Source organism: Bombyx mandarina, chromosome 11 (genome assembly GCF_030267445.1).
Source record: "Bombyx mandarina strain Sakado chromosome 11, ASM3026744v2".
Lineage (NCBI taxonomy): Eukaryota > Metazoa > Arthropoda > Insecta > Lepidoptera > Bombycidae > Bombyx > Bombyx mandarina.
The window spans coordinates 12,162,471-12,187,361 of NC_143218.1; the positions used below are offsets into that span (position 1 = coordinate 12,162,471).

At 37.7% G+C, this 24,891-nt stretch overlaps 4 protein-coding genes and 1 long non-coding RNA gene across 9 annotated transcripts; 2 read left to right on the forward strand and 3 right to left on the reverse strand.

The window, feature by feature from the left end:
- Positions 1–238: 238 nt before the first annotated feature.
- Positions 239–3,284, reverse strand: LOC114249602 (lipase 3). Its single transcript, XM_089730973.1, has 5 exons — positions 1,992–3,284; positions 1,705–1,909; positions 1,253–1,623; positions 1,022–1,180; positions 239–691 (listed from the first exon to the last, which is right to left on the reverse strand). The coding sequence occupies exons 1-5, from the start codon at positions 2,145–2,147 to the stop codon at positions 299–301; spliced, it is 1,284 nt and encodes a 427-aa protein (XP_089587099.1). The 5' UTR covers positions 2,148–3,284; the 3' UTR covers positions 239–298.
- A 2,226-nt stretch (positions 3,285–5,510) lies between these two features.
- Positions 5,511–6,854, reverse strand: PDCD-5 (programmed cell death 5). Of its 3 annotated transcripts, none has more exons than XM_028183205.2 (4): positions 6,670–6,854; positions 6,481–6,592; positions 5,890–6,110; positions 5,511–5,662 (listed from the first exon to the last, which is right to left on the reverse strand). In XM_028183205.2, exons 1-3 carry the CDS (start codon positions 6,733–6,735, stop codon positions 5,896–5,898), a joined length of 393 nt encoding a protein of 130 aa, XP_028039006.1. In that variant the 5' UTR covers positions 6,736–6,854; the 3' UTR covers positions 5,511–5,662; positions 5,890–5,895. The 3 variants fall into 3 exon arrangements, with proteins under 3 accessions (XP_028039006.1, XP_028039004.1, XP_028039003.1); XM_028183203.2 differs by having other exon boundaries at positions 5,884–6,110; XM_028183202.2 differs by having other exon boundaries at positions 5,511–6,110.
- A 2,554-nt stretch (positions 6,855–9,408) lies between these two features.
- On the reverse strand, positions 9,409–15,347 carry Tsen34 (tRNA splicing endonuclease subunit 34). Of its 2 annotated transcripts, XM_089730974.1 has the most exons (8): positions 15,286–15,347; positions 14,220–14,287; positions 13,975–14,061; positions 13,296–13,437; positions 12,984–13,099; positions 12,157–12,267; positions 11,346–11,495; positions 9,409–9,652 (listed from the first exon to the last, which is right to left on the reverse strand). In XM_089730974.1, the coding sequence occupies exons 2-8, from the start codon at positions 14,269–14,271 to the stop codon at positions 9,456–9,458; spliced, it is 855 nt and encodes a 284-aa protein (XP_089587100.1). In that variant the 5' UTR covers positions 14,272–14,287; positions 15,286–15,347; the 3' UTR covers positions 9,409–9,455. The 2 variants fall into 2 exon arrangements, with proteins under 2 accessions (XP_089587100.1, XP_028039002.2); XM_028183201.2 differs by lacking the exon at positions 15,286–15,347 and having other exon boundaries at positions 13,296–13,447; positions 14,220–15,140.
- LOC149502035 (uncharacterized) lies at positions 14,937–15,250 on the forward strand. Its single transcript, XR_016323781.1, has 2 exons — positions 14,937–15,066; positions 15,121–15,250. It is a non-coding gene; the product is annotated as an uncharacterized LOC149502035 (long non-coding RNA).
- Positions 15,348–16,820: 1,473 nt separating the features above from the next.
- On the forward strand, positions 16,821–22,240 carry SDR39U1 (short chain dehydrogenase/reductase family 39U, member 1). Of its 2 annotated transcripts, none has more exons than XM_028183238.2 (5): positions 16,821–16,979; positions 17,192–17,396; positions 18,530–18,764; positions 20,373–20,606; positions 21,659–22,240. In XM_028183238.2, exons 1-5 carry the CDS (start codon positions 16,955–16,957, stop codon positions 21,869–21,871), a joined length of 912 nt encoding a protein of 303 aa, XP_028039039.2. In that variant the 5' UTR covers positions 16,821–16,954; the 3' UTR covers positions 21,872–22,240. The 2 variants fall into 2 exon arrangements, with proteins under 2 accessions (XP_028039039.2, XP_089587642.1); XM_089731516.1 differs by having other exon boundaries at positions 16,857–17,115.
- Positions 22,241–24,891: the final 2,651 nt, after the last annotated feature.

Sequence of the window (24,891 nt, forward strand, 5' to 3'; positions counted from 1 at the left end):
GGATGAATATCTCGAGTGATCCCACGTACAATAAAATAGGAGTTAGATTGAATTGAAGCTAATAAAAAGTTTGTGATGTCATACAACTTGCCCCTGTTTGTTATAACTTCCTCTGTTCGCATCCGAGATGGTAAAATATATATATTGGAAACGATTATTTATTGTGTGACGATTATTATTTTTAGGATCGTGCAGGATTAACAAGGTTAGAATTCGTAGACAAAATAAACAAATTGAAGAACTATACGGTAAATGGTTTATTAAAAATAACAAAATGATTTCATAAATGTAAAACTATTTAAGCGTCATCGTTCATTGTTTTCATATAATAGATGACCGTGTCGTATAACAAAGTCCTAACGTCAATGGCCCACAAGAAATCTAAATGGTTGAACGTCGCCAAGGGCACCCGGAACATTCCTACTGGGTTTCCGAGCTCTCTATACAATATCTCAACATCCTCGATTTCGGCGAGAGGATCATTGTCGGAATAGTGAAGGAACACGGGTGCGGTCACTTTCGATAAGTCGTACTTTGGCGGAGTGCTAGTTCCATAGGCTCTTCTGTTTGCTAGTCTACTACCGTGGTCGTAACGACGGAATTCCTTTCCGGCAATTCCTTGACCATAATGAGCCAACTGTCTTGCTGCAGCACCAGCGGGAGTGTGACCGAATTTCACGGGCAGTAAAGTCTGTAATGGAAGAGTAGCATTCAAAAAACACTGACCTAATACTTTTATGTTGAAGAATAATTTTAAAATAAAACTGTTACAAATGCGAAACAAATATGGAAAATTATACAAAGATGTGCAAAATCAAAACTCTATTTACTTTAGTTTTTACTTTCTTAACTTTAATTTCAGCACATTTCTTCAATTAATGCGAGAAATGATGAGAAACGATGATGATGAAAAAATATTATACAAAAAGTTTCTGCTTGATCGAATTAATTATTGACGTGCACATAACAATAAATCATGCATCAAACTAATTTTAAATAATACACTTTAAATTTAACATACCGTGTTGAGCTGTTGTTCGTTCCATCCACCGATCAAGAAAAGAATGTTGCTGCATATAGGTTGAAACACAACTTCATCCTTACAAAAGGTTTGTCCTGCCCAAGTGAAAACCCTACTGTTCGGCAAGAACTCCCCAATTCCTATTAATGATGCTAAAGTCTAAAAGTTAAAATAGTGATTAGCCATGCCGAATCTTTCATTCATCGATAAGACAGAACAAGTTCTACTCACCACTAATTCATGGGCGAATGGTGCTATAGCTAGCAATAAACGGTTTTTGTTGTGACCCATGTACGCTACAGGTGCCAACGCTTGCATTGATATGATTTTCTGGTTATACTCCGGACGTAATGATGTCATCACAAAGAAGGCAGTTGATCCCTGAGAATGCCCAATATAATGCAATTTTTTTTGTCCACTTCTCCTCAGTGAAAAATCTATCATAGCGGGCAAATCTATGTTTCCTATCTCGTCCCAAGAAAATTTCCAAAATTGAGTACTAATTAAGCTATCTGGGTTTAAAGAAATGTGTCTTCGGGAATAATAATTGCCTCTAGCGTTACCCATCCAAACATCATATCCCTCTTCAGCTAGAATATAACCTGTAAGAATTTTTATAATGGTATTAAAAGTTCATAGAATACGAATCTATGTCTTCTAAGCCGTCATTTTGGTTTCTTTACCAAGTCCAAGCTTAGGGCCTGTCATCACCCAGTCAGCTGAGGAACAGAGCAGACCGTGCATCAGGAAAACGACAGGTTTTGTACTATTAGGTCTGTTGTTCGCATATCGTCCATGAGGGATACGATGCATTTCCAGGATATAACCATCTGGGGTGGACACGTGATGAACTTCTACGGGATAGCCATATTTCCTGATTAGGTCGGGCTGAAAGAGTTTTTCAAGAGAATATGTTAGTGAAAAAGGCATTTGTTTCGTCCATAATAAAAAGTTCTTAAGAGATACTAACCACATCCAATTCAGCATCTTCGATTACATTATTAGAATAACGGGCGCTTCTGTCGTTACCAAAAAGTCTTCTCACCACTTCAACGTTCGGAGACGATCGAGCGTCTCCGAAACTAAAACAGAACATACAAATTAAAAGTATGCCTTGAAATCGCATTCTCGCGAATACAATAATTCGAAACACTGTTCAGGATTCTATAAGCTGTACCTCTTTTATAAATGCTGCTGACATGTTGATAACATCAAAACAAGATAGTAAAGTATTCAATCACATAATTTGTAATTACCACACGCACTTACTTTCATGAACGTAATCCTCCATAATCTTTGCGGCGAGTTAAAAAGTTAAAGACGATTCTAGAAATATTGGGATTTTATACACCTGCGCAAGAAAAACGCATCAAAACTCATACATATTTGCAAAAGGTTTATTTTTGGAAGGGACACGGTACCTACCATACCAGTCAAAGTCCAGTAAAACAAAGAATTCATTAAAACTGGTCAAAATTAGCGTGGATCGTTGAAAAAGTCACATTCCTGTGGGCGATGTCATTGAAGAAGAGTTAACAGTCCCCTGTAGCAAACTCATCCCCGTTCAATAAGTAAAGTAGGGAAATTCAATTTTTAGGGTGGGGAGGTCGATACTATCTCTCCCTGGATGACCGTGGAATAACTGTCGACATTATGTTTCAACAGGCGATGATGAAATATGTGTTTACATATACAAAAGTCGCTGTTTATAGATAGGCATATATATTTTTTAGACATATGGAGTCTTATCCGATTTTTTCTCTACCTAAGCTGATAGCCTTGAGAGGCCATTTCAGCGTAATCTTAGCTAGTAGGTGAGCTCACGGGGCTCAAGGCAGAGTGATGCTAACACTGACCCTAACAAGAGCAGTGCTTCGCAGAATCTACCACCGGATCGGAAACGCAACCCACTGAGAAGATCCGGCGAAAAACTCAGTGGGCTGTGTCTATGGGTTAATTCACTTGTCGAGCCCTTCGTCGTAAGCGACGGGTTCGACGAGGACAGTGACTGGTGCTTGTGGTACCTAAAAACACCGATCGGGAGAATCCGTAATGACGTGTTTTGGGCGACATCGACTGTTTACCATTTGGTCTACAGGATCGGGTACGTAGTTTCCAGCGGCCACGAGAAGAGGTTTCTCAAGTCGTGCCGCCTTCTCGAAGTGGCGCAATGATGCCGACTGTAGATACTTACTGACTGAGTAAAGTTCCAGTTCATCATGGAATATCCGATGAAATACGATACCCCACAGCATTATTGAGTCCGTGCTACAAAAAAATTGTTATCATGTGATGTCATATCAAAAAATGAAGTCTTTAGTGTCATGCGGAAGGTTCAATCTCGGAGGTTCATACTGGAGACAAGATCCAGGCATCCGATCCGACCGATCAACCTCATGTCAGTTGGTAATTATGAGCAATACGTTCACGTCTATGAGTTCACTGAATATCAGGTGTTCGTCTTCCCGTGAACAGCAACAAAAAATGAAATAAATAAATAAACTGGGGTTAGGACGTCTTGTGAGTCCGCACAGGTAGGTACCACCACCACCCCACCTATTTCTGCCGTGAAGCAGTAATGCGTTTAGATTAGAAAGGTGGGCCAGCCGTGTTACTGTAAAAACTGAGACCTTACAACTCATGTCTCGAGATGGGTGGCGGCATTTAGGTACGATTTAGATATCTATGGGCTCCGGATACAACTTAACACCAGGTGGACCGTAAGCTTCCATGGGTATGTATGTAAGTAAAAAAAATGTGAGCCGTCACGGGACGCCTGGTAGATGTGAAACATCGACATTATTTTGTAAAAGTAATATGCAGAAAAGAACAGATTGTGATAGGAACTAATCCATATCATCATCCCATACATATCAACAAAGTACCTTTTTTTTTTTTTTTTATTGCCTTTGTAGGCAGACGGGCATACGGCCCACCTGATGGTGAGTGGTTACCGTCGCCCATGGACTTCAGCAATGCCAGGGGCAGAGCCAAGCCGCTGCCTACCGCTTAATACTCTCCATAAGCCTCGTTTGAAGAAGGACATGTCATAGCGCTCGGGAAACACCGTGGAGGGGAGCTCATTCCATAGCCGGATGGTACGTGGCAAAAAAGATCTCTGGAAACGCACTGTGGATGACCGCAGTGGCTCCAGGTAGTATGGATGAACTCTACTCCGGTGGCGGGCGGTGCGATGGTAAAAACGAGATGCTGGTATCATCTCGAACAATTCCTCAGAGCACTCCCCATGGAACATACGGTACAAAATACAGAGGGAACCGAAGTCCCTCCGCAGACCCAGAGGCTCCAAACGATCCGAGAGAATGGGATTATCGACAATCCGAACGGCCCTCCTCTATGTAACCGTACCTATGTAAATGCCGCCACTCAATTGGGGACATGATTTCTAAGTCTTAGTTTTATAGTACAAAAGCTGCCCCACCTTTCATACCAAAACGCATTAATGCTTCACGGCAAAAATACGCAGAGCGGTGGTTTTTTTCTTTTTCTTTTTCCTACCTATTCTAGTAACCTCGAGGGGTTATACGAGATTCGCAGAATTAGTAGGTGAGCTCGTGTGGCTCAACCCTGACGACGTTGCTAACACTCACCCTAGCAAGAGCAGTGCTTCACAGAATCTACCACCGGATCGGAAACGCAACCCACTAAGATCCGGCGAGAAACCTAGTGGGTTTTCTGTAGGTTAATTTACTCATCGAGTCCTTCGTTGCAAGCGACGGGTTTGACGAGAACAATGATCGGTGCTTGAGGTACATAAAAGCACCGTTAGTGGATCGGAAGGATCCGAAATGACGTGTTTAGGGCGACGTCGACTCTTTACCATTCGATCCGCAGGATCGGGAATGTAGTTACCAGCGGCTACAAGATAGTTCTCGTATCGCACCGCTTTTCCGAAATGGCGCATAGAATGATTTGAAGGAGTTTCGAACTAATGCGGGCCGCGTGAGCGAACACTATACCTGCATAGGTCATGACCGGGCGTATGCTAGTTTTGTAGTGTCACCTTATTACGAAGGAACAATTTACTTCGATTACAAATCATCGGATAAAGGGCGTTGGTACCTACCCTTGCGGAACACAACACGCCCTACCGCCAGAAATGACGTAAATTATAATTTTTACAGTTTTAGCTTATATTACACAATCTTATTCCTTCATCGTGAAAGTCGTGGACATCTGCTAAATACGTATTTCGTTAGGAAAATTGGTACTTGCCCGCAGGATTTGAACACCGGCACAATCGCATCGCTCGACATAAATGCACCAGGTGTCTTGTCCTTTAGGCCATGACTACTTCAAGTCTTATTTCTGTCTCTTTGAACATAACACACTGAGGCATGGTTTTGGTTGTAGATTATACTTGCTAATTGTAGATTTAAATATGTCTTATACTTGCAAAACTTATTTGAGACATTATCGCTTATATCTAATTATAGGCATAATTTAAATAAATAAAAAACACTTCAAATATAGTTAATTTTTATGGAGAAGGTATTTAGCATAAAATAAAAAACATAATTTAGTTTTTTAGTATCCACGAGTAGGCAGGTTGATAAAAAGGTTTTAACTGTATAATATCATTTCATTTGACTGCGTTTACAAATATACTTTTCTATGTGCCTAAAATTGGAGCAGTTTTCAAAATCAGGTCAGTTTCAAACTTCAATGATATAACAAAAATAGCTACTGTATTAAAAAAGTAAGAGTTTCCTTCAATATTAATTGAAATGAATAATGATTAAGATGGTTAAGCTACATTTTAATGTGTTATTTATTGATACTTTAACCAAAAACATGAAGGATATTTATAATTATATTTAAACAGCTTATATAGAACTTACACTAACAGTCATTCACAAATCTTCATCATCCGAGTCCAATGCAGCCCTTCTTCTGTCAAACTTAACGGTGCTCTGAGATTTGGGCATTTGTTGATTAAAGGATTCCAAAATTTGTATTAAATCAGGTTCAGTTATTTTACATTGAATCTGACCCATTTGGGCCATTCGACAGATCATGTTTTCAATCATGGCAGCTTTCTCTGGTCTACCCAGTTTGATTGTGTTCACTGAAATTAAATGGACATGACCATGTATATGTGTCCTAAAATCAGTTTTTATAATATGTAAAAAGTTCAATCTAAACTGTTTTGTATTAAAACCAGAAAGGGAATTTGCGTATTTTGTAATTAGTCTAGAGCAATTTTAAGGCAATTAATTCGTAGGTCGAATCTACCATGGTCACGCAGTTTTCACCACCCTAAAGCCAACAATATATTTTTGGTAAGGTTTTAATATTCATATATTTAACATTTAAAAAAGTTCTGTTTTTACCTACATACTGCATTTATTTGAAGGATATTTTTGAAATCTGAATCTCAAATTTCAGATTATCTAAAAATCAAACGTTTTAAAACAAAAATAATGAAAAAAATTTACATCTGGCTCGGGCATCTTGGCTTAGCGCTTGACTCAATATAGTGTGTTTAGCTTGTTCCATTGCTTGCATTTTTTCTTGTTGTGCTTTGGCATTGCTCGGGTCACCTGTTCCCTGTAGTGCATTATTTTTTCAAAGTGTTTAAGGATTTCCAAAAAAATCTAACCTCACTTTCCATGATTCATACTTACCCCTTGCTGCGCCTGTAATTGAGCTAGACGTTGCTGTCTAATTTGATCTAATTCTGGATCATCCATTTTAAAGCAATTTATCGTTTTCTCTGGGTCACAATTCACAACAAATCAATTAATATTTTGCGAAAGTTGTACATAGGTACCTTGTAGGTATAAATATATAATAAGGGTATAATGAGTATAATCTATGTATATAACTGTTCATTTTTCACTATGTTTGTTTGATTTGTCTTTGGACAAGCAAGGGGAATTAGCCAAAACAGCCACATTAAGTGATTATAAACTACAATAATTATGACATGCTTAAACCTGAGAAGGCACTAAATTAACAAATTGAAACAATTAACACAACTTAACAACTCGCATTCTCCGGAAATCATCAGATTTAGAGCCCAGATCTTAAGCGCCACTCATAACTGCGATCCACTCAGATCATTCATGACTTTCCTGAGAGCTAAACATATTTTCCCAGACCTAAATCCAACATAAACTGGATTACCTACTTTCCTTGGAAGTAGTTGGAAGTGTTTTCTTAACCTTCATTAGGCAACGAATGTACTTTCTTAAGACTTAATATCTTTTGCTGCTTAAGGTGCAGCGTCACACGTAGGCGGTACACAGTCACATCTACTTTTTATTATTATTGCCCTTGTGGGCAGACGAGGATACAGCCTGATAGTGAGTGGTAAACGTCGTCCATGGTCGTCAGCAAGGGCAGAGCCAACCTGCTGGCTACCGTTAAGTACTCTCCACAAGCCGCGTTTGAAGAAGGACATGTCATAGCGCTCGGGAAGCACCATCGAGGGAAGCTCGTTCCAAAGCCTAAAAGAACATGGCAATATGGCAAAAAAGATCAGTGGAAGCGCATTATGAATGGACGCAGTGGTTTTAGGTAGTATGGATAAACTCTACTCCGCTGGCCGGCAGTGCAATGGTAAAAACGCGATGATGGGATTATCTCAAACAATTCCTCAGAGCATTTACACTTACTTAACAGGGTTGGGGGACGGTAGAGCAATATCTAGAAACGAAGAAAGTGGACTAGTTTTGATATAATATCTACTTTTCATAGATTAATCTATTTAATTTATAGGTGTCTCATTAAAGATTGCCGTTACTTTAAATTTTCAAGAAGTTGTAAAAAGAGATACTTTGCTTTCATTTTTTATAAACTAAAATTTCTTCATCACTATACCAACATATTGATAGACTAGCTGTAACCGTCGGCTTCGCTGGGCATTTAAAATTAACATTATTATTTCTCACCCCTACAAATATTTCTGCAACTGGTGTAGGGAGCCCAACACTCATATAAATAATAGTCTATCCATTAAGTACACGTATTTTCTACATGGATAGGTACCAAGTTTCAAGTCAATCGGATGCATGGTTCAGTAATTATGGAACATCCGTAAAAACCACTGTAGATTTATATATTAGTATAGATTAACGACTGAAACTTATCGTATTTAGGTACGTTTAACAATATTTATCACATTATTTTAGTGAAAAGAAATAGTTCTAGAAGCTGCATATCGCTCACTATCGTATTTAAATGTTTATCTCATGATAAAAATTATGTTTACATTCTAGTACAAGAATATTTCTAAAAAACAATTGCGTTCCTTGTCATATCTAAATTAGATACAAAGTTTGCCAAATGGTAATAGAAACTTATCACTGTCGTTATCATGTTCATGTTAAGTATATCAATTAATCGTATCGTACAAGTGACGGCAGGATATTCAAAAACAATTCAGTTCTTTCTTCGATGTAATGAAATTAAGTACAACGGAAGCTCGTTTTTGATTCATTTCATTTTTATGAGAAGCGCTGCTAATTTTGGAACGAAGTTCCTTGTGGAACGATGCGGGGGGATACCCACCCTAACCGGGAAAAAACGTCCGTAAGATTTTTATTAATAATGCACACACTGTGTACGACTTAACTTTTTTAATAACGTACAAATTAGTAATGCACACAGTGTACGAATTAACTTTGTAATAACGTACAACAAATAACATATTTATTTATCATTCATTGACCACGATCTCAGAGCGTTCGTTTGCGCAGTACACTAATTTTTATGCAAATAACCGTAAATGAAGTGTACCACAATAATTTCGCACGTTACCGAATGACCGTGGGTTGTTGCGAAACCTCCAGTTTTATTTTCTTTATACCTCGAATAGAACTTAAAATTAATATTTTTATACTAAGGAACTTCGTTCCTATCCGGTCCCACGACACCACACATCTTTTTTAATGTATTGTTATCCAAAGCTCACAATTTGAAATAAAACGCTTTAGTTACAGCAATTAGCTAAGTATCGAATCGAATATACGAATGTCCATTTGTGAATCATAAAAGGCAACTAGCTCCAAAATAATCCTTATCTTTCATCCGTTTAAATTTATGTTAAACGACTTGTAAATATTAAAAAAAAAACTTATAACAATTCTATTTTATTTTTAATTTCGTGGTCTTGTTTAACTGTTTATTTTGCATTTAGATTTAATATAAGATAATGCTTATACCACATCTATAATAACATGTATACAAACATTTTTAATTAGGTATCTCAGTCTTTGGTCTCCATAGTAAATGGAATTTTAGTTTGGGTACACGTAACCTTGATTTATAGATAAAGATGTTTGACGATTTTAATGGTGACATCATTAAAAAATACTATGTATAAATTTTGTAATTTTGATAATAATAATATAAACAAAAACTCAGAAAAAAATTCCTTTATTAAACTTTATTATTATTTAATGATTCTTCAAGAATCCATGCTGTCATGCCATTGCAGAGTTTGATATGCAATTCGCACACACTGAGTTCTATATGCAAAAACTGCATACTTATTGACGGCCACTGATAATCTGCCGAACGCCACTAAGCTTTTAGGGTGGAAAACATTTTCTTGATTACAAACGCATCGAACCATATGCGAGGCATGAAACTGCATAGGATCGCCTGAAATTTTTATACGCAAATATTTTAATTACATACCAAGACACAGGAAATCACTAGATACTTTTATGGAATGATATGAGTAAAGGCTGATAGCACAATGCACACGTACAAGTATTAAGGTAAGTGTTAATAGAAGCACAGACGGGGTAAAAGCCGGATATTATACCGAGTATATTTCATACTACATACAAGTAATCGATCTGCCGAGCGTTCGCGAAGCAGATCTATATTCCGGTTTTAATGGTTAAGATATCTGTGTGCTTAGTGCGAATTTTTTAACGTTCTCGATAGCGTAAAAGTTAGGTCATATTTGTATGAAATGGGATCGTTTGCGTACGTTTGCCGCTAGGGGCGCTGTTCCAACTGTATACAAAAATGGCTTAACTTTTACGTTATTGTTAGTCTAATGCAATATTTCGAACACGTATCGAGAAGCCGACGGCATTCATGTTCTGATTTTTGGAATGACTTTATTTATTGCTTTGGATTCGCTACTGTAGTCCAAAAAAATCGCAGCGAGAACACCGTCCCATATCTTGACACATGAAGCAGAAATTTCGACTATATGATATAACCGCAATCTTTTATTTTATGATTGAAGGATTACTGGTGGCCCGGAGGCCTTTCCAGTTTCACCAGGACAGCTGTGCGAGCAAAGGCTAAGCCAGGAGGGGTGGGATTTGCTAACAGCTGCCCGAGCGCCTCCGAAGGAGACCTATCAACTCAAGAGCAGCTGCTTTGCGAATGAATCTACTACCGGATCGGAATCGCGACCCGCTGAGAAGATCCGGCGAGAAACTCAGCAAGCTGATTCATGGGTTAGGTTGCACGTCGAACTCTTTGTCGAGTTCGACGAGTACGGTTACCGGGGTGCGTATCCGCTATCTTATCTATCCTAACCTTCAAACCGCAGGTGTGTGGTGGCGAGAAAACAAACACGGTACAGTATTTTCTTTGGTTTTCTCCAGTCATAGACATAATTAAAACTACTTTCACGGTTTAATCTCGATTTTTTTATTGTTACGCGCTAGGGCACGGGTGAAATATAAACTCTCACCGGAATACAAATTAAACTAACTTAATAATTATTACGACAATTGATGATTGAAGGATTGCTGGTGGCCCGGAGGCTTTCCATTTTCTCCAGGACAGGTGGGCGAGCACGGGTTCAGCCAGCGGTGGGATTTTCTAATAGCTATCCAAGCGAACTCCTTTGTATCATCTTTGTAACGCTTTTATAGTCAACGCGACATGTCTACAATTTCCCAGAACATTTCATATTTTGAATACTCAGTTTTAGTGGTGGCTGATGATTAAGGTGTTATTCGTCATTGAATATTGTACTAACTACCGTCTATTTGGCTATAAAAAATATTTACAAAAGTTTACGTTTTATTGCACACAGAACGAACCAATACTATCTTGAGGTCTGGCAGATTCTTCAACTTGTGTTTTTATCTTCACAATAAGAGGATCTAACACCTGAGATACTTAACGACTAAAAAAATCGAGATTAAACGTAAAAGTAATTTTATTTATTGAAATGCAGCACTTGCTTAAGGACGGTTTCGTGAAAAAGGCTGCAAACATATTTTTAGATATCTTCTTATGTTCTATAAATTTTTTATTGTATTTAAACACTACTAAATTATTCTACAGTAATAGTAGCAAGTTGTCTGTATCGGATATGTACCTGGGTATATAAGATAATCACATCCAAATTTTGATCCACTGGTAACATAGTATCCTTTCTCCCACAAGTCTTTGAATATAGAATACTTAATGGCACCATCTCCTTCCAAAATATTTGGTCTTAATACATCCAAACCTACTGGACTGGTTTCTGAAAATGAACATTAATTCAGAATTTATGAATAAATATACGTATATAAAGCTTATGTACCTATGCTGTGTCGTATTGGCTCATATTGTGGCTTGTGTGCATATGAATTTATTGAATTTTTTTCTGAGAAAATAAATTATGAACTAGATTTTAACATAAGGGTCCCTTTTTTTTTCTTCTTGCAAACCACAGACTTCCACTGCTGGACAAAGGCCTACCTTAAGCTTTGCCACAATGACTGGTCCTATATAACCTTTTCTTTTAACGCTGGGGTATCTATTTACGGATACCCAGTCGAGGGGGTAACGGACCGGGTTATGTCGGACTACAGCGCCGAGGCAAGGCGCGCGAGGCACTTGCTCCGCAGAACTGACTACTGACTAAATCCCATCGAGCTCCACCACATCGACTACACGAAACTTAAGGTACTGCAGTGCGCGCCGAATGTCCTATATAGCCTGCATCCAGCTGATTCCTACGAACCTCAGTAGCTATAGGTAATTGGTCCACCAGTTGCGAGGCATACCCACGCTACGCCTTCCGGTACAGGTCGCCACTCGAGAACTTATTGGCTTCAACAGCCATCTCTATTTTGTTATTTGATACGAATTAATAATGAAAATAAATATCTATAGACAGTTAGGTAATTATTCTATATTACCTATATTTCTATAAATTTCTTGTGGAAGTTGTACTAAAGTGTGGTCTGGATCTAAATCTTGTATTCTTTTTATTTCTTCTTCCAACATTGCATCCTTATCAATATTTGCATCTGTGAATGAAAACAAATATGTATTTTGTAATATTATAATTCATTGATTTGTTTTAAACTACACATTTTAAAACTTTAAGTGCAATTAGTTGTAGTTATTTGTATTTAAATTTCACACATAAACTAATGGACTTTAATAAAACTGTGGTTAAGTGCCAATTATTAGACCTTCAGCAAAAAAATCATTTTAAATAACATTTTCAGTTTTTCTTTCTCGTTCATCTTTTTTTATTTATTTTTATTGCATAGATGGGTGGACGAGCTCACAGCCCACCTGGTGTCAAGTGGTTACTGGATTCCATAGCCATCTAAAACGTAAATGCCGCCATTCACCTTGAGATATGAGTGCTAAGGTCTCATTATAGTTACAAGGGATGCCCCTCTTTCAAGCCGAAACGCATTACTGCTTCACAGCAAAAACAGGCAGGGTGGTGGTGCCTACCTGTGCACACTCACAAGAGGTCCTATCACCAGTAATTATGTAAATTATAACTTTGCCGGTTTGATTTTTATTACATAACTTCACCATGGAAGTCAATTGTGAACATTTGATAAGTACGTATTTCATTACAATAATTGGTACCCGCCTGGGATCTGAACACCAGTGCATTGCTCAACACGAACGCACCGGACGACTTATCCTTTAGGCCACTGTAACCCTATTATTTATATAATGACAATATCTGAAGCAACATTCCACAAAAGCATTTATCTACCAGACATCCCTTTATTTATGAGGTTTTTCTTTTTCCCAGCCACAATGATATCAATCTTTTGTGATAATTGTTCTATTTTGCGTTTCTTTAATGCTGATGCTTGTTGTTCTAGTACTCTATAACAAAAATACATTCTGTTTAGGTGTTGAAATGCCTTTGTGTTAGAATTCACTTCCTATTTATTTATCACCAATTCAAATTATTCCAGCAATTCTTTTGATTAATTTAAATTGTAACTATTATAATTCAATCCTTTTTTTTTTATTTTACCACATAATAAAATTCAATATTTGTAACATTAAACTTTGTTACTTTTTTAAAAATTCTTCCATTAATTCTTTATCCTTTTCTGTTGGTTCATATTTAAAAAATTCAGCTGGCATTTCATGAAGTTCACATATCCTATTTTCAACCAATAATGCTGTTTCTTCAGAAGATAATGCAATCGGAAGCCCTGCAAAGATCTGAGAATATAAATTGAATACAAGCTAAGATTTTATCTTGTGAAACCTAAAACCATAGATAAAGAAACTAGTTGCGACTTGGTCCACTTCTATGGAAAATAATATAAAATTCCAACTTTAGCATAAATCCTTCTTTAGTTAATTCATTGATTATGAACTCTCAATTCTTAGCTGTAAGAAACTATGTACTTGTATCAATTGATTGTTAATTTTCGTATTATATGTTTTGTTATAATTGTCAAGTTTTGTTTTGTTGCTATTCATTCATTTCCCAAACTGGAGTTGTTAACTTGAAAAATTAATGAGATTAATATTTAAAAAATTATCTAGCTAGTAAGTAAAATATATATATTAGACTTTCATGTGATTTTTTCATTAGATGGGAGTTTCTCTATCTGTAAACACTTAAGAAGTAGCACCATTATAAGTTAAACTGTTTCCATACATATTTTATAATTTCCATAATACCTATGTACCTTTCTAATTATGAAGTTTTTTTTAAAATATATAAGTTAAAGAGCACTTACCCAAGAAATCATTTTGCCTTGGAAATGAAGGTACTGAGCCAACGAAAGCAGAGCATATTCGATGCTGAGTACGTAAAATATACCAATCTAGATAAAATATTTATAATTTTCAGTAAAGGTAATTAAATAGCAGATTATAGTGGCATTTCAATTTCATTAATATCATGCATTAATTTCAAATTATTTTCTTAGGTATTTTATAAATTTTGATTAAACTAGTTGGCCAATTTTTTTTTGTAACTTACGTTCCGAGTTCCACAAATAACCAATTCCTTTTTCAACGTATATCGGTATCATAATTGTTGAATTACTTCTTTGATGTAGACATGTGTAAGTAATGCGAGTGATATTACTCGGGTAATATTACTCTACGATGTAATGCAACATCACACATTACGCGAAGGAAACAAACATCACACCATCACCCAACATGTTTCTTTCTTTGTCGTGTAATGTTGCTTAATACACGAACGGAACCGAGCGAGCGAGACAGACCGATCGACGCAAAATAAATGAGCAAGCGACACGGAATTATTCCTAGTGATTTGGAACCGTATGTCCTGGCCGCTAGGTACATTTTTATACCTATGGTACGTCTGAATTTTAATATAGGTATTTGTGTTTATATTTTTCATGCGGCCAGCCGGTAGTTTCCCGCAAGTACTTACTTAATTTTTTATTCGCAACTTTTGTAAAATCGCTAGTCGCTCGTAATTGTTTAGTAATATTTCATATTAATTTTTGTGTTTGATTTGAATTACTTAAGCACTTGTTTGAAGATAGTTTTATTATTTGTTTTAATGCGTGTTTAATAAGTGAAAGAAATAACGGCGTCTAAATGAAAGTACAGTCCTCCTTGGATGCACTTTGAGGATATCGCGCCGAAACAATGCATCTACTGCTCTCGTATATTAACATTATTGTCGAGCTCAATTTGCAGTCTAAGTCGCCATATGAAATCCGTTCATCCCACAATAAATTATATTAAGTAAAAAATAAAATTATTATATTATTAAGTAAGTCAATCTCTGTCAAGTAATATAACAGTGTATTACAATACAAAGTTCATACTTTGTATTGTAATACACTACTGTAATGACACACCCGAATCATTACTTAAGTGATGTGTTGATACACATCACTTAGGTAATGATTCGGGTGTATAGATACAATGTATTCGTCGTCACAGTATCTATTGAACGCACCGAGTAATGTTAAGAGTGATGTGTAATGTTTTCGAGTAATATCACCTGTCTGTAAAAGTGATGTCATATCACATTACATTGGGAAGTGATGTTTTGCGCAAGTCTACTTTGATGACTATCTTTTGACTTGCGTGAAAGCCTTTGAAAAAACGAATCTAAGTAGATAGGCAGGCATTAGGCAGGTACCAAAAAATGGGGTGATTAGGGATCGAGAGGTGAATGGGGAAAAAACTAGGAAAATCTTTCGACGCGCAATACTAATAATTTTAACCGTTGCAAAATCTTCCATTTTTTGTAGTGTGATAGTAGAATATTCAAAGTTCACACAACAACTCTGAATATGCATGATAATAGCTGCTAACCATGGAGTTAATAAGTAAAATAGTAACTCTATTCTGCTAACATATAAAAAATCGCATTTCAAATTAACTTCTTGTGGTTGTTATAATTTTAGTGCTAGAAACTTTGCTCTCTTTTATTTATTTGATAATAATAGAAGACGACTGTGATTTATAAACGTTATTTAGTGTTTGAACCATTATATATATTAAAGGTAAGTCTCAGTTGTTATTGGTTTTAATGTATTTGTTAAAATAAAAATACATGTAAAAATCTGTTGTTTTTGGAGATATTGGGGACGTCTCAGTTACAAATAACAACGAAAAAGGAGTCAATTGGGATGAGAATAAGTGAATTGAAAACCACCTAAGTATAAATAGGTACAGGATTGTAGAGTTGTCTATGTAGTTATATCAATATGTTTTTTTGTTAGTAACAATCTGGTTTATTCATGATGTTTTTGTCTAGAACTTTTATTCAAAATTATCAATGCAGTGTTATTTTATTGTTTGGCAAATATTTATGTTATCAGTTACGTGTTGTTTTCTATTTTTAGATGTGCCTCGCGTGTACGTATCAAAGAGTGGAAATCCTTATTTACTTTTATTTATTTATTTATTTATTTCATTTACTTCAGATTTTGCATCCATATTACATTCATTAACATTTCATTTAAAACTAATTAATTAATTTAAAATAATTTTAATATTTTAATAGTTGTACCAAGTTGTACATATTAACTCCATGGTTTTTTGTCAATGATCTTAAATAATAATACACTGCTAATGATTAAAGATGTAGATGTAGGTATTTACCTACGATTTGTATTATTATATATGACTAGAACAGACAAAGCTGTATAGGCTAAGATCCTTTTGCCTTTTCTAATAATTTTTGGCGGGAACACGAGGAGTGAAGTTGAGTGATTTGTTTTATTTTGTCAATTTATTGTTTCGTGGGGTTTAAATGGGTAATAACGGTGGTTTTTTATCTGTTTATTATTTCTGAAAGTGCAGAAATGTCAGAAAAAGAAGCAAAGCGGCTGGAGGTAACTTCTCGGGATCCTCCAAAAAGGGTACTAAAAATATCTCAGTAAACTTCCATTTTACTGAGATTATATTATTTCATCCCATCCCATATCATCTCATCTCATGTCATTTAATTTCATCCCAGTTGATTAATGTCTCAAATTAATCATCTTCATTTCATTTCACTCCTTATTATCATTTTTCATAAAAAAAAGATTTATAAATAAAATAAGACATGACCTAAAGGTCTTAGTTACCAGATCAGAAAATCCCTTAAAAACCTATTGTATATTGTGATATTGTGTAATATTTAAAAGTCAAGCGAATGGTGTTTAAAATAGCATTTTCAATGGGACGTTAAAGCAATAAAAATTAAAACATAAGTAGAATTTTATCAATTAGAAAATTATGACTGCAAAAAGTGTAATAATCGGTAATTTACTAACTTATTATATTTAATTAAATCATAAGGCAATAAAAACACCCGTTTTTTTTTGTAAGAGCCAAGTGTCTTATCATTGAAAAGATATTATTGTGTTTTACCTTTATTATCAACATACTGAAACAATGTACGTACAACAGAAGACACATAGTTCACAAAACTTACTACAAGCTGGTGTAACAATATTAAACTTTATATTTAAGGTGGCGGCACCGGTTTTATTGGAAAACATTTAGGCGAACTGCTTTCATCAAAAGGATATGATATAATGAACGTAGCTCGTATGCCAGCCTCGAAAAATATATCCTGGTCAACAATAGAGGCCTCCGGCTTACCAAAAAATACTTTGGCCGTTGTCAATTGTGCTGGACAACAATTCCTGGACTTTACTAAGTCCTGGACACCAGGGTAAAATATATTTCTTTAAAAATGTAATATTAACTTATGGTAGAATATATTGATTGTCTGCAAGGGTAGGTTCCATATCCAATCAACTTTTGCTGTGAAATTGTCATGCATTCCAGTTTATAGGGTGAGATAACCATTATACTATACAATTTACACATAAACCTTAAGTATCTGGTCACTGGCAGTATTGAAATGATATCCGGGACCAAGTAATTACTAATACCAGGTGGGTCCATGAGCTTTTTCACCTTCCTATGCAATAAAAAATGGAAAACCTTGATTTGCACAAAACTACCTGCTTACTGTGTAGTCTTTGAATATAATTATATATCTTATACTGGGTGTTAAGAGCTGTTTCCAAAAATAAAGACAGAAGATAGTACTAATGACACCTTGGATGATGGGATGGAAAAAAAAACATTTTTAAAAGGTTTTATTAGCTTTATTTATGGTCCATCACGTTGGTACAGCTAAATGAAACTAGTTTCATAAAAATTACATTACTTAAAAAAAACAGCAATGATACACAAAATCAAAAACAGCTGATGCTAGGATCAATGAACTCCTGGGCGTGGTGTTTTTGATTCTGCTGATATTGCCCTCTTCAAAATGTACAACTTTGTAAGTATAAAATTTTCATTTTTGGAAGCGTTCTCCTAACTTCTTCTTCTTTTTCTTTGCCGTTTCCTCATCACTGAGGGTCGTGACCACCTTGGTCCAGTTTTTGCACCAGCTTCCTCCAATGTTGCCTGCATTCGGCCTGCTTAATGGCGCTCGGGATGCTGGTGTTTGTGGCCTCCTTGGTAATGTCCGTCCACCTGGTTGGCAATCTTCCTCGACTTCTCTTTCCTTTCCACATGACCTACAACTATAATTTTTCCATGTTCTCAGGATTTTGTTGGGCCACGTGTCCGAAGTACTTGATACTTCTCCTAACACCCAGCTTAAAATGTTTAGTGATTTTTTAAAGACGGGATGAATAAAAAAGCTTAAAGCTCACCTGGTTGATATTAAGTAGTACCAATAACTACCAAACTAAAGTAACCATAGATATAAAAAAGTGCTGCTTTTGTAATTTTTTAGTTTTCTAGGTGTGCACATTTTCTCTGCAACCCCATTTATTTGTGTTCCAGGTTCAAACAAAATGTACAGAATTCACGTATCTACACAACCAAAGCCTTGGCTACCGCTATAAACAAAGCTCAAGATAAACCAAAAGTATTTGTACTAGTTACAGGAGTTGGTGCATATGAACCTTCAAATGTAAATAAATATGATGAGAGCAGTCCTACAACTGGGACAGATTTCTTCTCACAGCTAGTCGTTGAATGGGAAAAAGCTGCTCAAGTAGATCCACCAGTGAGACTTGTAAGTTTCTAGATCAATACAATGAATTTAATTATAGATGTACCGATTAGTGATATATTTTAAGTTTGAGTGACAGGGTGTTAAGGTTTCAGGCATTCTGGTGGTCCATAAGCCAATGTTGAGTTTTAACATCCAATTTCATTGTTAAGCCACCAGAATTTGTCAAGGGTCAAGGAATGATAAAGCAGATCCTAATTTTGTTTTTCCTACCTAGCTGATAGTCTTGAGAGGATATGAAAGCGTAACCCGACAAGTAGATGAGCTCATGGGGCTTAAATTTGACGACGTTGCTAACACACCCTAGCAAGAGCAGTGCTTCGCAGAATCTACCACCGGATCGGAAACGCGACCCACTGAGAAGATCCGGCGAGAAACTCAGTGGGCTGTGTCTGAGGGTTAATTTACTCGTCGAGCCCTTCGTCGCAAGCGACGGGTTCGACTAGAACGCTGACCGGTGCTTGAGGTACCTAAAAGCACCGTTAGTGGATCGGGAGGATCCTAAATGACGTGTTTGGGGCGACGTCGACTGCTTTCCATTCTGTCTGACTGCTTTCCGCAGGATCGGGAATGTAGTTTCCGGCGGCTACGATGAGAGGGTTCTCGTGTCGTGCCGCTTTATCGAAGTGGCGCATCGACGCCGACTGAAGATACTTACTGATGGGCTCTGAGTTCAGGTTGTCATGGAGGTCGACGTTCGTGACGAACCACGAGGCTCCGACGGCTATCTTGCAAAAACGGGATTGAATGATCTGGAGTGGTTTTAGGTTAGTCCGACCGCGTGTGCGAACACTACACTTGCATAGGTCATGACGGGGCGTATGCAAGTTTTGTAGAGTGTCACCTTATTTCTAAGGGACAATTTACTTCGCCTGCATATCATCGAATAGCCTCAAAGACCAAGGCAAAATCGAAGCACTCGAGATTTGGTACTGGCGGCGAGTGCTGAGCGTTCCATGGACTGCTTTTAGAACCAACGTCTCCATCATGGCGGAACTAAAAATCAAGCAGATTATATTCGACTCGATCGTGCAAATACGAATCCTCAAATATTTCATTTCGGACACTCCCGAAACTAATACACCATGAGACGACTCGTCCAGGTACAGGTGGGGGACAGGCGGTCACGCGGTCAATCACTTATGCACGTATTGGATAGACCCCATCAAAGCTGTAACGCAAACGTCCTTTGTCGAACTTCTAGAGACCCTGAAGATCGCAACAAATGGAGACATATCAACCACGATAACTGTCAAGAGTGAATGACTAAGAAGGCGACTTACTTTAAGCTATATTGCTACAAGCTATATATTTGATTTATACTTGAAACATAGCTACTGGTGGTAGGACCTCTTGTGAGTCAGCACAGATAGGTACCACCACCCTGTCTATTTCTACCGTGAAGCAGTAATGCGTTTCAGTTAGAAGGGTAGGGCAGCCATTGTAACTCTATTGAGACCTTAGAACTTATATCGCAAGGTGGGTGGCGCGTTTACGTTGTAGATGTCTATGGGCTCCAGTAACCACTTAACACTAGGTGGGCTCCGAGCTCGTCCACCCATCTAATCAATAAAAAAAAACTTAAAATGTACAACTGTCCCATTTTTACAGGTGATCATTCGTTCTGGAGCTGTTCTAGGTAGATGGGGTGGTATGATAAAGAACATGTTTTTACCCTTTTTTTTGGGTTTCGGAGGACCCATAGGTGATGGAAAACAATACTTGCCCTGGATCCACATAGACGATCTCACGAGATTAATTAATTTTGCCATAGAAAACGAGAATGTCAAAGGGGTATTGAATGGTGTATCTCCAAATGTTATCACTAATGAGGAATTTACCAAGGTTACTAAGTACTTTTTTTAAGTATTCAAAATGAATCTGTGATTGAAATTTGATTGCTAAATATCGATAATTCAGAATTTGTCCCATGATTGCATGAGATGATTGATTACTTAACGTCAAGTAAGGCGTAAACCCGTTTGTCTGCACTGTATAAATCTGCCATTAATTTGGAACAGTAACTGTAAATGCAATTGAAATATAAGTTTAACGTATAACATAACTTCCATAGTTATCTTGTAGAGAAATTGTGCTTCATTGTTACAGTATACTTTCAACCGCCACAAAGTAGACTAAACCAAAGTTTTTTCAAAATTTTAAGATATATAAAAATTAAAAAAAATGATAATCATCCGCAGTCAAACGCCATTTAATGAAATTGCAATTCCTTCGTGCTATCTATTTTACTTAATAAACACTTCTGTTGTAATATTTTATAAGAATGTATGGTAAGCAGTCCATAAAACACTAATCTATAGTACAGGAGATACCTGGTACCTAAGTAAAAAAGAACATGGTTGAAATTTTAAAATTTTGCTAATGTTATTTGTCGTTCATGCAATTTAGCCCAATTAAAAAATACCTGACGCGATATGATAACGTTTCATCAGCGTAGAGTATTTATTGACTAGAAATCTCTTTACCTTCGCTAAGTAAGAGTTAAAATATACAAAATCAGTGGTTTAATTAAAAATCTAGTAACAGAATTCCAATATTATCTAATTGGATCTGTATGGTTTCTCTACATTTATATGTTTAATGGTATCTGTACATTTTTTATGTTTACATTAATTTTTTGTATTTTAAAAACCCTACATATCCATTATTTTAGAATAGAATATAAAAATTGCCTTTATACACGAACTAAGCGCTTTGTATTAAAATTGGTATTAAGATACAAAAACATCATGTTGAGCGACCATATTTTTGCAACGATAAAAAAGAAGAGTATTTTGTTCAATAACCTACAATTAAATTTGACAAATTTTAAAGTAAAATAATCAGATTGAAATCAAGTCAAGTAGACATTTCATATTTTAAATATAAAATTTCAGTCATTCGCGAAGGCATTAGGACGACCAGCGTTCATACCAGTACCAGAAGCAATCTTGAACTTCGCACTGCATCCAGAAAGAGCTATGATTATGACCAAAGGGCAGCATGTCATACCAAAGAGGGTACTTGAATATGGGTTCAAATATCGTTATGAAAACATTAATGATGCCTGCAAAGAGTTCGCGCATCTATTCCCTAAGAAAAACGTATAATGAATCATAGATAATACGTGGTATAGTCTATGCGGACTAACTAGACCATTGAATACTGAGCACTCCGAATATATGGGCGTATCTAAACGCGAATGAAATATATATTTAATTAGTAAAAATATATTTATTTTGTGAGCATTTTGACTAGGAATTTAATACTAGAGTTATTTGTTTTCGCGTCTAGCTGTGTGAAGCTCAAGCAGATCAGTTAGCCCGCGCTCACCGACCATAGATTAGATAGCCCTATTGTTATCACGTAAGTAAGTAATTGAATTAATATAAAAATAGGTGCAGGAATTAGAACATTTGTTGAATTTGTAAACGCTTTAATGAGTTGTGATTTTTTGAAATAAAGTTTACATTAGCGAATTGGTGTTTTTATTTTGCATCTCATGTTTTGGGTCGTAAACGACTCTCTAAGCGTGTACACAATGATAAATAATAATAATAAAAACACACTCATATATGACTCGTGCAAAATTGGAACTCCAATATCTCGCTCACTGCCTCAATTGAGGTCGAATTGTTAGACGAGTGATGAGGGAGCCCTACTTCGGGATAGAATCTCACAGCCACCCCATCGACCAAAACGTTGACCACAATTTTATCCCGTGCAGAAAATAGGTAGTGATGGTGACTATCGCATAATCTGTTGATCTAATTAAACAAGACTGATACTTAGTTGTTTTTTTTATTGCTTTGTAGGCAGTCTAGCATACTGCCCACCAGATGGAGAGTGGTTACCCACGCCCATGGACTTCAGCAATGCCAGTGGCAGAGCGAAGCTGCTGCTTACCATTGAGTATTCTCCACAAGCCTCGTTTGAAGAAGGACATATCATAGCGCTCGGGAAACACCGTGGACTCAACAAACACTCATTCAGCTCATTCTAAAACCGGATGGTACGTGGCAAAAACGATCTCTGAGAACGCACTGTGGAAGAACACAGTGACTCCAGGTAGTATGGATGAATTCTACTCCAGTGGCGGGCGGCGATGGTGAAAAGGAGAATGATCTCGTTTTGATTTGAGATGATTCCTCGTGGAATCATCTCAAATAATTCCTCGGAGCACTCCCCGTGGAACATACGGTAAAAAATACAGAGAGAAGTGAAGTCCCTCCGCCAACCCAGAGTTTCGTAACGATCCCTGAGAATGAGATTATCGACAATCCGAACGGGCTCCTTCTGAATGAAGTCAAATGGAAGTAGCAGGTGCTTGGGAGGCCCGGCCCAGAGGTGGGAGCAGTACTCCACGCGAGGCCGGACCTGTGCTTTATAAAGCAAAAGTCATTGTCCAAGCGTGAAGTACCGCTTCGCTCTGTTGATGGCTACCAGCATTTTGGACGCCAAACTTGGCTTTCCCTCCAAGTTTTTTTTGTTTGTTTTTTTATTGCTTAGATGGATGGACGAGCTCACAGCCCACCTGGTGTTAAGTGGTTACTGGAGCCCATAGACATCTACAACGTAAATGCGCTACCCACCTCGAGATATAAGATCTCAGTATAGTTACAACGGCTACCCCACCTTTCGAACCGAAACGCATTACTGCTTTACGGCGGAAATAGGCGGGCTGGTGGTACCTGCCTGTGTGGACTCCCAAGAGGTCCTACCACCAGTGAAAAGACCAAATGACTCCGAAACGGGACATCGATCGAAATGTTGACCCCAAGTATCCCAGTACTCGTGACGTTGCAAGAATACTCCTTGGAATTGCGGCACCATGACAAAGGGGTCCTTCCTTCCATGTTCTTCGCAGTAAACGCGTAAACTTGTGTCTTCAACGGGTCACTCGGAGACTTGCCCAGAGAGTTCTCCACTTCGGACACAAGTTTTGATCGTCTCTCTTGTACCACGCTCCGAGAGGGACTCAGATGGCCGATATATCGCGCATCTCCAGTGCTGTCATCCGCATAGTAATGCATGCCATCAATAGACGGCATGTCATTGATATACAGAATGAAAAGCGTAGGGAAGAGCACTGAACCTTGTGAAAAACCAGCGTTAATGATCATGGTATCGGAGCAGTCACCGCCTAGATCGTACCGATGCACTTGCAGAGTCCCTCAGAGATTCCGTAAGATGGTAGTTTCGACAGAAGTGCCCTGAGCCAAACCTTTCGAATGCCATCGCGATATCGAGGCTCACAGCGAGAGCCTCGCCCTTGCTCTCCAAGACTTCAGTCCAATTGTTAGTAAGATATACAAGAAGATCGCCAGATGAGCGACCGTGACGGAAACCGTTCTGTCGGTCACTGATCAGCTGGCGATCCTCAAGATACTTCAGTAGTTGTGTATTTATTATTCGCTTCATCACCTTGGAAAGCAAGGCAGTTATCGCGATAGGCCTATAGCTCGATGGGTCCGACCGGTCACCCTTCTTGGGGATAGGGTAGACGTGGGCGGTCGTCAATGAAGACGAAACCCTGTTAGTGAAATAAGAGAGGTGATACAAACGCGTTAGCGCAGGTGTCAGCTCAGGGGCACACGTATTCAGAACCACTGCCGGGATGCAGTTTGGCCCACTTGACTTATGATGGACGTCCAGGAGTCGGAGCTCCCGCCTAACTGCACACTGTGTGAAGCAGATCTCCGGAAGGGAGCTATCACACCGGAAGATGTTCGGTGGTGTGGCATTCCCGTCGTCCACAGTCGAGTTCGAGGCGAAGAGTGACCAGAAGGTCAGCCTTCTCTTTCGCACAACAGGCCAGACTGTCATCGGACTTGCGCGATGCTGGGAGACTAAACTTGCAAAAGTTTCCTTCTGCAACTTTGGCAAGCGACCAAATAGCAGACCTCTTGAGGTGTGCAGCAACGGGCACCTCAGAGGAGGGAATAAACAATTCCACCCCCTGTAGCACCACGTCTTTAAGACGGTCCGCACAGACGTCAGGCTCACTAGAGGAAAAAGAGAGCCGTCCCCAAGGGTAGGATGCGTAAAATTCACGCAATCCGTCCCAATCTGCTGATCTATACTGCCAAACTAGTCGATACCGGTCGTCGTACGACGACCAGGACGAGAG

Excerpts from the sequence above, each read along its gene's own strand:
- SDR39U1 (XM_028183238.2), top strand. The coding sequence starts at position 16,955 with ATGACTGCAAAAAGTGTAATAATCG. Across the intron at positions 16,980-17,191 it reads TGCAAAAAGTGTAATAATCG|GTGGCGGCACCGGTTTTATT; the intron begins GTAATTTACTAA and ends TTTATATTTAAG. Across the intron at positions 18,765-20,372 it reads TAGATCCACCAGTGAGACTT|GTGATCATTCGTTCTGGAGC; the intron begins GTAAGTTTCTAG and ends CCATTTTTACAG.
- PDCD-5 (XM_028183205.2), bottom strand. The coding sequence starts at position 6,735 with ATGGATGATCCAGAATTAGATCAAATTAGACAGCAACGTCTAGCTCAA. Across the intron at positions 6,593-6,669 it reads AATTACAGGCGCAGCAAGGG|GGAACAGGTGACCCGAGCAA; the intron begins GTAAGTATGAAT and ends AATGCACTACAG. Across the intron at positions 6,111-6,480 it reads CCAAGATGCCCGAGCCAGAT|TGAACACAATCAAACTGGGT; the intron begins GTAAATTTTTTT and ends ATTTAATTTCAG.
- Tsen34 (XM_089730974.1), bottom strand. The coding sequence starts at position 14,271 with ATGATACCGATATACGTTGAAAAAGGAATTGGTTATTTGTGGAACTCG. Across the intron at positions 14,062-14,219 it reads TTATTTGTGGAACTCGGAAC|ATTGGTATATTTTACGTACT; the intron begins GTAAGTTACAAA and ends TATTTTATCTAG. Across the intron at positions 13,100-13,295 it reads ATGGAAGAATTTTTAAAAAA|AGTACTAGAACAACAAGCAT; the intron begins GTAACAAAGTTT and ends TTTTTGTTATAG.
- LOC114249602 (XM_089730973.1), bottom strand. The coding sequence starts at position 2,147 with ATGCGATTTCAAGGCATACTTTTAATTTGTATGTTCTGTTTTAGTTTC. Across the intron at positions 1,624-1,704 it reads AGGCCCTAAGCTTGGACTTG|GTTATATTCTAGCTGAAGAG; the intron begins GTAAAGAAACCA and ends AAATTCTTACAG. Across the intron at positions 1,181-1,252 it reads CATTCGCCCATGAATTAGTG|ACTTTAGCATCATTAATAGG; the intron begins GTGAGTAGAACT and ends TTTAACTTTTAG.